Genomic DNA, 14,704 nt, shown 5'->3' with positions numbered 1-14,704 from the left:
TAGAGGAGGGCAGTCCGGACCATAAAGTCAACTGCATTTGCACAAAACAGTAGTGTTAGGCAGTCTCTTCCTCTCTTAAATCTTGGTGTTTGCTTCTTTCTCTTCCTCTCTCTCTCTCTTTTTTTTTTACACTAATAAATATTCTTTTGACTGCCCCCCGCCCCCGCCCCCGCCCCCGAATAGGGCACCTTTGTCTGCAGTAAAAACCTTTTCAGACAGATACCATTTCTCCTCAGTGTTTTTCTTAGTGGCATGTGAGAACTCTGCTGCTGTCTCTTGGTCAGCAGAAGCTGTTTCTCCAATTATCTTGACATTTTAAAAGCCAAACCTCTTTCTAAAATTATCAAACTATCCTTTGCTGGCATTAAATTCTCCCAACTTCACATTCTTCATCTTCCTCTTGCTTTAAGTTTTCAGGCAATGATTTTGCTGTTTTTCTTGAATCATGCTAGAATCTGTCGGTATGCCTTTCTTATAGCAATCCTGAATTAAAAGTTGCATTTTCAATATGAGTAAAAAGTGCAAAGTTTTCACTGTGCTGAGACAGCTGCAGTGAGTGACAGCTTCACAAATTTCCTGTCTTTTATTTTTTTAATATAATAATAGTCCTTACCCTGGATTTGTTTATCTTGAAATGGTGGTCAATTGTAGCTATAGATCTCAATCTGGTGCATATCAAATAATTCAACTTTTTTTTGCGTCACAACTTTTCTGTGTTTCTTGGGATCATTTCCAGCATCAGTAGAGGCACTTTGTATCACAGAGTGGTATTTCACTGGATGACTGTACCAGTTTTTTTTTTTTTAGTCCATTTGTCTATTGAAGAGCATTTGGGATTTTTCGAGTTTGGCAGTTAAGAACAGAGCTGTTATAAACATTTGTGTATAGGTTTTTATGTCAACATAAGTTTTACTTCTTCAGAGTATGTATAGTTTGGAGTCATATGGTAAGTGTCTATTTATGTGAAACTTCCAAATTCTTCCTGAGCGTATATACCTTTTTTTTGGTTATTGTATTGGCACCAACAGTATGTTAGAGTATCAATTGCTTCATGTCTTTGTGTTTTTTTTTTTAATGTTAGCCATTCTAATAGGTGTGTAGCAGTATCTCATTGTGTAGAATTGGGAGATTGCTTCTTTAAATTTTGCCAGGGAAGCCGTCTGGCTCTCGGGATTTCTTTTTTTAGAAGGCTTTTAACTACAGACTCAATTTAAAAATAGTTAATCAGACTCTCTCAAACTACTAAAACTTTGCGGTATTCATATGTGTCTTGTTTATGCTGCTGCTGCTGCTAAGTCGCTTCAGTCGTGTCCGACTCTGTGCGACCCCACAGACGGCAGTGTCTTGTTTATAGTTTTCTTTTATTATTTAAAAAATTAATGTGAAGTCTCTGGTGATACTCCTTTTAATTCTTAATATTGGTAGTCCGGGTCTTCTCTCTCTTTTTTTCCCTTGATCATTCTTCTTAGAGATTTATCAGTTTTATTGGCCTTTTCAAATAACCAATTTTGATTTCATTGTTTTTTCCCTATTTTTCTGTTTCTCTGGTTTCAGTTGAACATTTTATATTATTCAAATTTATGTCCTTTTATACTTAAAATTTTTTTTCAGTGTAGTTGCCCTAGAGTTTACAGTATATGTTGATTACTAATCTAAGTTCACCTTTAAATAGCACTGTCCCACTTCATGTCAAATGCAGATCCCAGAGTATTCCCCTCTCCTGTGTCCTTTATGATATTGCCGTCATTCATTTATCCATATGCTAAAAATCACCCAGTACATTGTTACTGTTACCAATTTAAACTAATCTTTTAGATAAATTAAGAATAAGAAAAGTAAAAGATTTCATTTTACTTCACTTATTCCTTTGCCTTTACTCTTTATTTATAGATTCAAGTTTTTGACCTGTATAATTTTCCTTTTATTTGAAGAACTTCTGTTAACATTTTCATGGCAGGTCTGTTATTCTTTTTGTGTGAGAAAGTCTTTATCCTTTTCTTTTGAAAGATAATTTCACTGAATATTAGGGTCTTTATCTGCTTACCTTACTCATCTTTGCTTACCTCCTTTTTTTTTTTTTTTCATTTTCACCCTTAACATATTTAAAATTCTCTGATTTCAAAAAATCTGTTATACTTGAGTCTGGCCTTAACTCTTGCTTTGTCTTTGTGTTTTTCTTGCCTTCTGAGTGAATGATGTGTAGTTTTTTGTTGAAAGTTGGACATGCTGTATTAGATAAAAGGAGCTGAGGTTAATAGGTCTTTTGTGTGAGGTTTTATAGTAGACTGTCAAGGAGTGTACTCTTTAATGTCGTTCCACCTGGTAGGTGGCAGAGGCATCAGATTCCTTTCGTGGCCTTGTTTTTGCCCCCCTCTTGGGTTTCCCTAAGCACTCCTTCTCAGGTAGACTCTGCATCATGTAAATGCTTTCAGTGGTGATTAACTCTTGTATTAATGGAGCCCCATCAGTGTGGTTGTAAGGTGCTGGGGAGAGGAAGCATCCTATAATCTTAAAATGAAACTTTTGGTGGGTCTTTGTCCTGGGTCTGTGATGTCTTATCTCCCCGCTTCTCCGTGTGAGACAGAAAGGAAAGAGGGGACAGGAATCAGAGAAGTGCTGTTAATACCCTTTCCAATGGTGGAGTCAGGACCTGTGAAGTCTTTTTCCTGGAGAGCAGGTCTTTGTTTGGGTTAGTGGTTATTTCACAGTGACTGCTTTTCCTTTCCTCCTTGCCAGAACCACAAGGAGATCTTTATAGACTCTTCACTGTGAGAACCCGATGGGGTTCCTGGAAGTAAAACCCACAAAAGGTGGGGGCCTGCTGATACTGTGGTCCCTAGGAGTTTTCTGCTCTTAGGCTGTTTCACACTTGGCCTCCAGAAATTCGTTGAAGTTTGTGTTTTAAATTTTTGTAGTAGATTGACTTTTTGGCCCCGAAATGTTATGTCTAAGTCCTGCTCTGCTAACTATGGATCTTAAGATGATATCCTAGAGTTAGGGTTGGCCATACATCCAGTGACTGGTATCCTTAGTAAGAGTAAGGAGAAGCAGATTTGAGGCAGAGACACAGAAGGGGAGGGCCATGGAAACGGAGATTGGAATTATGCCAGCCAAGAAATGCCAGAGATTGCTGGCAGCCCCTAAAAGCCAAGAGAGGAGCATGGAGCAAATCTTCATCAGTCTTCAGAAAGATCCAACGCTGATGATACCTTGATTTTGTATTCCGGCCATCAAAAATGTAACCATGAAAGAATTTTAAAAGTTTTATTGTTTGAAGTCACCTAGTTTGTGATAGTTTCTATGTTAGGCCCTGGGAAACTAATACAGTATTCATACCAGTTGATGACGCCAGTGTTTTCTGCTTGGAATGATCTAGTCGATCTTAACTGTGACTCTGGATGTGCCTGTGTCTCTGTATCTTGAGATGGTGGTTTGCCCCCTGTCCTCACTTCTCTGATGGACTTAAGGAAAGTCATTGATTGTTTAGCTTGTTTAAATTTTTTCTCATAAGGGTGAGTGTGACAGTCTCTGAGCTTCTTTCATGTTGGAACTGAAATCGCAAGCTGAGTTTTTTTTTGTTTTGTTTTGGTGGGGTGGGGATCTGGCATTTTATACTGTATTATTTTAGTGATTAACACATGCATGTTTATCTTTTAAATATGTAATGTTAATTATTGTCTTTACTCTCCTTTATGTATCATGCAAGAGTCTTAGGCTACTTTAACTCCTGATTTATACAGCTGTTATTATTTTAATCTTCCTGTATTTTAAATTTCCTCATCAGCCTCCCTCCTCCTTTTTCTGCTTCTTATTTAGGCTTTTTGTTGGGGTATAACTGTCATATAACAGTGTATTTCAGGTGTACAACATAATGATTTGATATTTATATGTTTTGAGAAATGATCACCAGAGTAAGTCTAGCTAAGATCTGTCACCATACATAGTTACAAAATTTTTTTTCTTGTGATGAGAACTTGTAAAACGTTTACTCTCTTAGCAACTTTGAAATATGCAGTATAGTTTTATTAAAGTCACTGTGCTGTGCATTACATTCCCAGGACTTACTTATTTTATAGTTGGAAGTTTTTATTTTCATTTCTCTGATGATTACTGATGTTGAGTACCTTTTCTGGTATCTGTTGACTATATGTATGGCTTCTTTGGAAAAATGTTTATTCTGATTCTCTGTCCATTTTTAACTCAGATTTTTTTTGTTAGCTTTTTCTTTTTGTGTTTTTGCTATTAAGTTGTATGAGTTCTTATTAATACCTTTTAATACACATGATTTACAAATATTTTCTCCTATTCTGTAGGTGTCTTTTCACTTTGTTGATGAGTTCCTTTCTGTGCTGAAGCTTTTAGTTTGATACAGTTCCACTTGTTTAGTTCTCCTTTTGTTGCCTTTGCTTTTTGATGTCATATCCAGAAAATCATCCCCAGGACTGATGACAAGGAGCTTACAGCCTGTGTTTTCTGTGAGGAGTTTCATGGTTTCAGGTTTTAAGTCTTCAGTCCATTTTGAGTCAGGTTGTTATTTTACTTGGTGTTCATCTGCCTATGTGTTCACCACTCTCCCTTCATTTAGTGAATCTCTCTCTGGATATTGGCTGTGTTCCTCTTTTCCTGATGTGCTCAGAGAACACCTTCAGAGTTTATTTCAGGGTGGCAAACTCCGTTTTTGCTTGTCTGTTCTTGGGTTTTTCCCTCTGGTTCAGATTTTACGATTTGCAGCTATTTTCTTTCTGCATTTTGGAAATATGAAACTGCTGCTTTCTGGCTTCCATTGTTGCTCCTGAGAAGCCCATTTTAAGTATTGCTTCCTTGGTAACCTTTTAAAAATTTGTCTCTTCTGAGAATTTTTTTTCTTTTTCCTCTGTGCTGTTTGGCAGATTTACTGTGTTGAGTTGCAGGTTTCTTTTTGTTTATTCCATTTGGAATTGCTTAGACTTCTTGACTCTGTGGTTTGATCTCTTTTATCAGTTTGGTAAGTTGATAGATATTAACTTTTCAGATAGTTCTTTTTTTCTTCCTCTGGGGCGCCAATTAAATATGTTAGACTGGTTTACTATATCTTCTGTTTCTGTTACATTCTCATCTCTATTTTTTATATTTTTGTCCTTGGCTTAATTTTGGTTAGTTTCTGTTTACCTGTCTGCCTTTCAGCTAGTTTTCTACAGCCTTGTCTAATATACTTTAAAATTTATCCATTGAGTTCCTACTTTTGGTTATTGTCTTTCTCAATTCTAGAATACTTTTGTGGTTCAAGTTGATATTCTCCCTGTCTGTGCTATTCAGCTTTGTGTCAGTTTTTCAAGCTGTAATTTATATCTCTGAACATGGTAAATGCCATCATTTTAAAGTTTGTATGTGATGAGTTCAGTATTTGGAATTCATTGAAATGTTTCTGTTATTTCTTGTTTCCCTAGGTACTTATTTTAGTCTTTTTTTTTTTTCCGCTTTATATGCCAGCTTATATTTCCTTGTCTCTGGATGTTGTAAATTAAAAAAGTATTTCTTGACATAATATGGCATCTCCCAGAGAGGGTTCTGGTTTCTTCTCTTTTGTCTTGGTGTGAGGTTTCCTGAGTCACCCACATAACGTTAAACTGGGGTACAGTGCTTGGGTGCATTTATTTGGGTCCTATCTCAAACTGTGCGTGTAGATTTCCAGTGCTCACTTCAATTTTATCTGATAAAATTGCTACATTTTTAGTCATTTAATCTTCCTAAGAAGGTGATTTTTGTAGTTCATCCAGGGTTTTTATATTTCATCCTGTGAGATTTGGTGCAGATTATCTAGTGTTCTTTTATTTTGAGTCTTTTGTTGCTATGTTTTAAAATCTTTATTACCCTACTGATCAGATAAATGCTAAAATGTCATATCTGCTTAAATTGGATAGCTTTCTTCACACTTTAAAAAGAAACTGTTACATAGACAAATTTAAATTTTACATTCTCTTTCAGAGGCAGTCACAATTGAAATGAACAATGAATAATCCACAACCAGAAAATGTCATCTTAAATGATTGGTTTTGTGGGAGAGTAGGTCAGGGGGAAGAGTATCAGTGATAGACAGGGTCTGTATACCTTTTGTAATCCTGGAGTGTTTTTCAGGATGTGCACGTTCTCTTCCTTTTATTTTTTTCCTTCCAAATGTTTTTAGTCAACATGTATTTCTTCACTTTAAGCAGCCATTTAAATGAAGAAATAAATTTAGTCAATCAAATACAATTGTTTTAAGTGGTGAAAGTTTTGTTTAATTTGAAATTTAAAATAATGAATTTTTTGAGTTTCCACAATATGGAGGATACTGATTCTTGGTATAGCAGACTTGTGAATTAAATGAAGTTTTATTTAAACTGTTTTAGCTTTTCTGCAAGTATCATTGTTACATACTGTCTAATGAGCATCAGTGTTTCTAGTAACTTGTTTTTACCTAACTGGTGTATGTTTATTGTAGAAAAATCATTTCAGGATTTTTCAATATTTCAGTGGGTTACTGTTTCTAAGAATGCTCTCACTTATGATAGCTGCAGACTTTAGGGATTCCCACAACTGCCCTGACATTTGACAGTTGGTTGGAAGGGTTTGCAGAACTCATTGAAAGCTCTTATACTCTTGGGGATGGTATTCTATTGTAAAAGGACACAGATTAAGGTTGGCCAAGGGGACAGAAACCTGGGGCAGATTTCATGAAGGTACCTGACATGATGTCAGTCTCGCTCTCTAACGTCTTGGATGGCGTTAAGTCCTGGCGAGGATGTGTGACAACATGGAGAGTATTGCCAACTAGGGAAACTCACTTGAGTCTTAGTGTCCATAGTTTTATTGAAAAGATATAGTTGACTGCCCAGGTAACTGACCTTTTTAGTGTCTAGCTCTTACAGAGGTAGAACGGCTGCAACAGGGTTTGAAGCCCCACCATAATGACATTGTTTGGTAAAGTCTTAAGGTAACAAAGGTGCCTGAGGAACTTCAGAATCCTTCAATAAACAAAAAATCTCTTCTTAGAGATAAGGATGAGGCCAAGTCCTATCCTCTCTTTCGGATGAGATTAATTTTTTTTTTAATTGGAGTATAGTTGATTAACAATGTTGTTTTAGTTTCAGGTGAACAGCAAAATGATTCAGTTATACATCTACATGTATCTATTCTTTTTCAGATTCTTTTCCCATTTAGTTGTTACGGAATAAATACCAAGCAGAGTTCCCTGCTGTTATGTAGTAGGTCCTCATTGATCATCTCTTCTAAATAAAGCAATGAGTACGTGTCAACCTCAAAATCCCAATCTGCCGCCCCACTCTTAATTCTTTACTAGAGGTGAAATATTATATTAAAAAGAGATTACAAACAGCATCTTAGATCCCTTCAGGCATCTGTTAACATTTTAGAATGTAACTCTTTATATTTTTCTGTGCATATGTTTGTTTCTTCCCTTTTTACAAAAATAAGTTGTTACAGTACCTTTGTTTTATAACCTTTATTATTTAGAATGATATTACAAGCGTAATTAAAGATGTTTAAAAGGGCAAGAAGGACTTCCTGGCAGTCCAGTGGTTAAGACTCTGTGCTCCCAATGAACCCATGGGTTCAGCCCCTAGTTGGGGAACTGAGATCCCACGTGTTGCTGCGTGGTGTGGCCAGACGTTAAAATAAAAGGGCAAGAATTTAACCTTATTTACCATATGGTGTTTTCTTTAGGAGAAATAAATTATCTTTGACTCAATAAACTTTTAAATTATGAAACATAGAATCATGAGTTATAAACATCTTGACAATAATATTGGACAAGCCACCTTTAATACTTAGTGCTTTCTTAAAAAAAAAAAATCTTATAGAAGTAATACCTGCGTATGCTATAAAAACAGAGGAGCCTGGCATGCTACAGTTTATGGGATCACCAAGAGTTGGATATGACTTAGCGACTGAACAACAACAATGGAAAAGCAATATTTCCTTGCATTACTGTTCTCTTCCTCTGTTCTCATTCTCCAGAGGGAAACAACTTAGAACTATCTAATCTTTCAGTTTTGATTTTTTTGGCTTTTATATTTCTAAATAACAAGTTTATTTAGCTGTCTCTGATTGGATACTTGCGTTTTTTTAACCTTCTGATATGGTAGGTAAAGATTTGGCTTACTTGTAATCTCACTTCTGTTCTTTGTTTATCCCGATACGGTTTTATTTCTCTCTTGGATACCTTTCTGAATTCTGAGTTTTATAGTTATACTTCTATTTCTTTTTCAGCAACTAACACATTATTTCTGGACTTAGAAGTTTGTATGATGAAGATTTACCTTTCTCTTTATCAACCTCCCCAATATTTACTTTATCCTATAATGTGAAGTCTTGTTAATATTTACATTTTGTTCTGTAACCGTAACATAGCCTTTCTGTTTTGTTATAGGTTGGTTTTCACTGTAAAATTTATAACTAGTCTCTGTTATTATGACCATGTAAATACTTTTAATTTTGCAGCCAAGTAGTGTATATGATGATTATATTTTCAACACTGTATAGCTCTTTGCCTTTTCAGAAGTTTCTAGTCTCTTTAGTTTTTCTTCTGCTTATAGTTTTATTGTCTTTTTGAATTCCAGATTCTTAAGGATAGTATACAATTTCACAGTCTGGCTCTCGCTTTTTTTTTGCCCCCAAATACTTCCTCAACTTTCTGTCTCCTGCTTAATCTAGACTGTTCCTTAGATCTGTTGCATGATTACTGTCTTAGAACTTTTCTTACTCTGAGACTGGCTTCACTGGTTCTTGAATTTTGTACCCTCTCTTTTGGTTCTTATTTTGTCGGATAATACATGTAATTGCCCATGTATTGTGTTGTTTAGTTGCTGAGTCGTGTCTGACTCTTCGACCCTGTGGTCTAGAGCCTGCCAGTTTTCTCTGTCCTCCACTGTCTCCTGGAGTTTGCTGATTCACGTCCATTGAGTCAGTGATGCTATCTAGCCATCTCATCCTCTGCTGCCCTGTTCTCCTTTTGCCTTCAGTCTTTCCCAATATTGGTCTTTTCCATTGAGTTGGTGGCTCTTTGCATCAGGTGGCCAAATTGCATATGTAGGAATTAATTTTCTTTGTCCTTGTCTGTCTGAAAATGTTATATCTTGAATATGGAATACAGTTTTCTTCAGTACTTAGGTGGCTTTGCCTTTTTATTTTCTTTTTTGGAATCTGGTGTTGCCAGTGAGAATGAATATGATTTTCATTCTTTCGTATATGAACCTTTTATTTCTTCTCAGAGAAATTTCTAGGATATGTTTTTAAAATTAATTTTTAATTGGAATATAGTTACTTCACAGTGTTGTGTTAGTGTCTACCATATAGCAAAATGAATCAGCTGTATGTATATGCACACACATCTCCTCTTTTTTTGGATTTCCTTCTATTTATTTTACCATAGAGCATTGGGTTGATCCCTGGGTTGGGAAGATCCCCTGAAGGAGGGCATGGCAACCCACTGCAGTATTCTTGCTTGCAGAATTCCACGGACAGAGGAACCTGGTGGGCTACAGTCCATGGGTTTGCAAAGAGTCGGACATGACTGAGCAACTAAATACAACATAGCAGAGATCATTGAGTAGGGTTCCCTGAGCTATACAGTAGGTTTTCATTAGTTATCTATTTTATATATAGTATCAGTAGTGTGTATATGTCAGTCCCAATCTCTGAGTTCACCCCCCTCCAAGAAGTTACTTTTTAATTTTTTTATTGTACTGGACTCTCATAGACCCCTTTCTATTTGAAGATTTGTTTCATATAGCTTTGGAATATTTTCTTCTATTATTTCATTACCTATTCTCTGTTTTCTCTTTTTTTTCCCTAGAACCGTTATTTGGGTGTTGAATTGATTATCTGTGTCTTGTCTGTTCCTTTATATTTTCTTTATGTCTCTTTACCTGTTTTGATAAAATTTTCTTGGGTTTGTTTGTCTCTACCTTTGCAAAAAAAAATTAATACGACTTGTTGGAAGATATATTTCCAAATGCTTTTTATTTTCATATTTCTTTTTTTAAATAACATTCTGTTCTGATTTTAGGAACTTTATTACATCTCTTGAGGGTGAAAATTTGTACAGTTTAAATCTTTTAAAATTTTTAGACATTAAGTTGTAGAAATGTTTAAAGTCCAATACAGAGAGTTTTTTCCTGACTGATGCTTTTCTCCTGAGTATTTTAGTGTTTTCTACAGATCAGGATCTTTTACTTAATCACAGTTCAATTATAAAATGTAAGAAATAAACATTTATTTATATACGTGTGGACTCATGGGGTTTTTTTGCTTTATTCAGTGGGGTATATTGTTACACTATCATTTATTTTATTTTAGTTTTTTCATCATTTATTTTGATGCTCAGATTGTCTTGACTTGGCCAGTAGGATCTGTTCTGATACTACTTCTCCGTGTCCTTGGACATTAGCTTATCTTTCTTTGAGAACTTCCTTGCTTTCTGGCACAACACTGTGTTCTGGGTGTATCTTGTACTTTTTCTGCCTAAGCCCTGGAATTGCATATCTTCCCAAGGATTCCTGGTTTGTTTCAGTAGAAAGTGGTTTTTATAAGATCTCAGTATTAGGTTTGCTCATTGAGAGGTTGTGGTTTCAGGCCCTTTCAGTGGATAGAGCTTGTATGCCTGTGTGGTACATTTGTGTTTTATGTGTATGTGAATGTCTATGTATTGAAAACCATGAGTTCATGGTGATACTTCTCATTCCCATTTAGTATCATAGGGTTAAGTGAAGTCTTTTCCCATTATAGTGTAACTCCCTTCCTTTCATAGAGAAACTTGGCTTCCATTGTCCTTAATTTATTTGATGAACTCTCCTAGAGGTAACCAGTCATTCCCCACCCTTTATGGACACCCTCTTCTCTGGCATGGGCTGTTCGACCTCGTTCTAGGTGACCTCCGCCCTCCATCTAGGTTGCCTTTCCTCTGCATGGTGATCTGGCCCTACCCCCAATACAGTGTGGCTTGATATTCCTCACCCATCTGCCCATCAGCTTGGATGCCCTCACCACTGTGCTTGGGACCTGGCATACCATATCATGTCGCCTCTGCATGGATGCCTTCCTCACCCTACCTTCGAGTTGTGATAGGCTGCACCTGGGGAACCGCCACAGACGGACACCCTTCTCACCCTACTTTGGCTCTGATAGCGTCACTGCCACCCCTACCCTAGCTTTGGATACCTTCTCTACTCTTTTTGGTCCCTGTTTTCTCACACCTTCTCAGACTCCTTTGCCTCCTTGTCTCCCTTCCCCCTACTATGCTTTTCTATACCTAATGACTTTAGTACTGAATTATTCTGGAAAGGGAGAGGTTGGTGTGTGCTTCATCCAAGCGTGGTTTTTCAGTTTATCATCTTTCATGGTTAACTGTTGTCTACTATTTGTATTTATGAATAAATGAAAAGCAAAAAGCCAATTGGGAACTCTTTATATGGATATGACTTTTAAATTTTATTTTAGAGTTAGTAGGTTGGAAACCACCCATTGCTCTGGAGACCTCTAAATTCTGGGTTATCAGAAGTCATTTTTCTAGGAAACCATCACTCATCCATAGTAGCTTTACTAGTTCCTCCAGACTAGTGTGTGTGTGTGTGTGTGTGTGCGCGCGCGCGCGCGTGTGCGTGTTTCTGAGATTAACCCTTTAGTATTTTACCTTTGAAGAAAAATAACCTGCCTGTGTAGCATTGTTGTCTCAGAACTGTTGTGGTTATTAATGGGTCTCAGCTCTTCCATGAGATATTAATTTCCCTATTTTCAGTTCTGTGTTTCCCATGAGCGCTCCTTTTCTTAATTTCTGGCCTTTCTGGGGTTCTGCAGAGCAGTTTGATGTCTCAGTTATAGTTTCCTTAAGTTTTCTGAGCTCTGGCTTTATCAGTTATGGATCCATTTTCAGGAATTTAAAGTTTCTTGCTAATTCCCTTCTCAGATTGGTATGTTTTCAGCTGCAAATACAAATCTCGTCTAGAATTTACTTAAAAGTTAAGAAAAAAACTGCTTCTGTAACAAGAAATCTAAAAGTTATAGGGCTGGTTAGCTTAGCAGTTGGATCAATCTAGTAAAGATCCAAGCCATTTTCATCTTTCCTTTCTTGTATTCTAAGCCTATTTGCTGTTTTTCTTGTCTAATCCAGTTGTAGCAGTTTTGGCCATTACATTCTCAATGAAGAATATCCAAAGTCTGTAGGAGGACTAATCTGTGTGCATGCTCAGTCGTGTCTGATACTTTGCAACCCAGTGGACTTTAGCCCGCCAGGCTCCTCTGTCATTGGGATTTCCCAGGGAAGAATACTGGAGTGGGTTGCTAGTTCCTTCTCCAGGGGATCTTCCTGACCCAGGGACTGAACCTGCACCCTCTGTGTCCCCTGCATCTGCTGCACTGGCAGGTGGATCCTTTACCACTGAGCCACTAGGGAGCACCTGCTGTAAATCGGTTCTCTTCAGACCTTTGTCTCCTTGACCAGAAGTGTTAGGTGTCCTGGGACCTGCTCAGTCTGCGCTTAAGCAAGATTCCCAAAGTCAACAAGGTGACCTGACTGTACGCTAGTACTCGAGAAGTGCTGATCTGCAATAGTTTACCCTCTGAGTCTGAGAGAAGCTTCACTTGTAAAAGTACAGGGTTCCAAAATACCTGAACAAAATCAGGGTTCAGTGAGAAAGGAAGGAAGAGGAGGAGTCGGTGTGGGAATGGCTGTTTGTTTGGTAGCCAACAGTGTCTGCCTATACTCCCTTTCCTTTTTTTTTTTTTTCTTTTTTGGTGTAGTTGTGTATATGTGTTCTTTTTTCTTAATCATTCTTATAGGAGGAAGAAAAGGTAATGGTGGTATAGCTAGTTAAAATGTTAATAGTATGCTTATATGCTGTCCTATAACCTTAAAATCCTTAACAGCTTTCATGTCAGGGTGTATTCATTTTCTACGCTTCTGTGAAAAATATCGCCACAAACTTAGCAGATAAAAATAATACACATTTTTTATCTCACAGTTTTTGTGGTTTCTTCAGTCCGGGCATGGCTACGTCCTCTGCAGGGCTGCAATCAGTGTATTGCTCATGGCCGGCTTCTCAGCTGGGGAAGGATCTGCTTCCAGGCTTACGAGGCTGCTGGCATTATTCAGCTCCCTGTGGGCAGTTGGACTGAGGGCCTCAGTTGTTTGTGAGCTCTCATCCAGAGACTTCCTCAGTTACTTGCACGTGGCCCTCTCCGTAGGCCAGCTCAACAAAACAACTTGCGACTTCAAAGCCAGGAAGTTACAGAGTTTCCTAGCGAGGGGATATTACAGCCTTATGTCATCACATACAGTCCATCATCTTTGTCATAGTCTGTTGATTAGAAGTCAGTCATAGATCACGTTCACACTGAAGGAGAGAGGATTACACAAGGGCGTGAATATCAAGAGATGGGTATCATGGGGACCACGTTAGAGTTTGTCACAAAGGATGTATAGCTGATGGGCAGAATAACTGACGAGGTAAATTGTCCGTTGTGTTGAGGTTTCTCCTTAACACTGGTACTGTGCATTATATTTAGGCAAAAAAGAAATTTGCGGATGTAGCCAAATATTAAACAATGAGGTAAGCCTTGATGGTATCTTTGTAGTATTAATCATTGCTAAATAGGTTCCTTAGTTTTAAGTTTATTAATATGGTTAGTAGTATTTCATGAGTTAAGTTATTAGATGTTTGTTTCTTTTTTTTTAGTTGACTATATTGTGGAGTATGACTACGATGCTATCCATGATGATGAGTTAACGATCCGAGTTGGGGAAGTCATCAGGAACGTGAGGAAGCTGCAGGAGGAAGGATGGCTGGAAGGGGAACTGAATGGGAGGAGAGGAATGTTTCCTGATAATTTTGTTAAGGTAAGCGTTCTCAGTTAATTCCTTGCTGTTGCTCCATAGGATTTAATCTTGAAGAAATGCTGACACATATTTTTAACACGAAAATATTTTAGATAAATTTTTCATCTGAGGAATTAAAATAACTGGAGACTCAGGTATCATTGTAATGAATGTTATTGTTGCCTGGTGTCCTGGGGGATTATAAAACTGTGTGTGTGTGTGTGTGCACGTGTACCTGTCTACCTGTAATTTAGGTAGCACTTTGTAATTTGTAGAGTTTTGCTACCTACATTTCCATTTAATCCTAAACGTCTTCTGGAGGAAGTAGGGCAGATGATAGCCCCATTTTAAATCAATGACATGTAGGTTGAGAGGTTAAATGGTGTTTACCCAAGGTTGGTTAGCTAATAAAACAGAATCTGAACTGAAATCTGAGATAGTTGCCTCTTTACTCAAGTGTGAGTAAAAACACTTACTGGGTTTTGTTGCTTTTCTAACCCCTTTGAGAATCTTGTATTCTTACTTTTAAGTTTCAGCATTGCAGCAGTCATTCCTTTTTAAATAATGTTCTAGTCACTTCGGCCAGAAAACAATCAAGATTTTTAAATATATTACAAACTAAAAAAGTTCTCAGAAGTTTAGAGGAGGAAAAAAAAAGTAAAAGATATCTGTGTATTTACACGCCATTTATAATAGTCTTAACCCAGAACTTCCCTGGTAGCTCAGACAGTAAAGAATCTGCCTGCAATGCAGGAGACCCTGGTTCAGTTCTTGGGTTGGGAAGATCCCCTGGAGAAGGGAATGGCAACCCACGCCATATTCTTGCCTAGAAGAATTCCGTGGTCAGGTCGTAGG

The 14,704-nt window shown here is 37.3% G+C and overlaps 1 protein-coding gene across 2 annotated transcripts in view; it reads left to right on the top strand.

The window, feature by feature from the left end:
• LOC120870042 (CD2 associated protein) overlaps positions 1 to 14,704 on the top strand; it is an 86,685-nt gene that overhangs the window by 14,290 nt on the left and 57,691 nt on the right. For both annotated transcript variants that reach the window (XM_040249504.1, XM_040249503.1), the window contains exon 2: positions 13,710 to 13,870. In XM_040249504.1, the coding sequence (XP_040105438.1) occupies positions 13,710 to 13,870 (161 nt within the window). The remainder of the gene's footprint in view (positions 1 to 13,709; positions 13,871 to 14,704) is intronic.

This window comes from Oryx dammah, unplaced genomic scaffold (assembly GCF_014754425.2).
Source record: "Oryx dammah isolate SB20612 unplaced genomic scaffold, SCBI_Odam_1.1 HiC_scaffold_11, whole genome shotgun sequence".
Classification (NCBI taxonomy): domain Eukaryota; kingdom Metazoa; phylum Chordata; class Mammalia; order Artiodactyla; family Bovidae; genus Oryx; species Oryx dammah.
The sequence above is the reverse complement of the archived record's forward strand: the minus strand, read 5'-3'. Positions and strand labels throughout refer to the sequence as shown.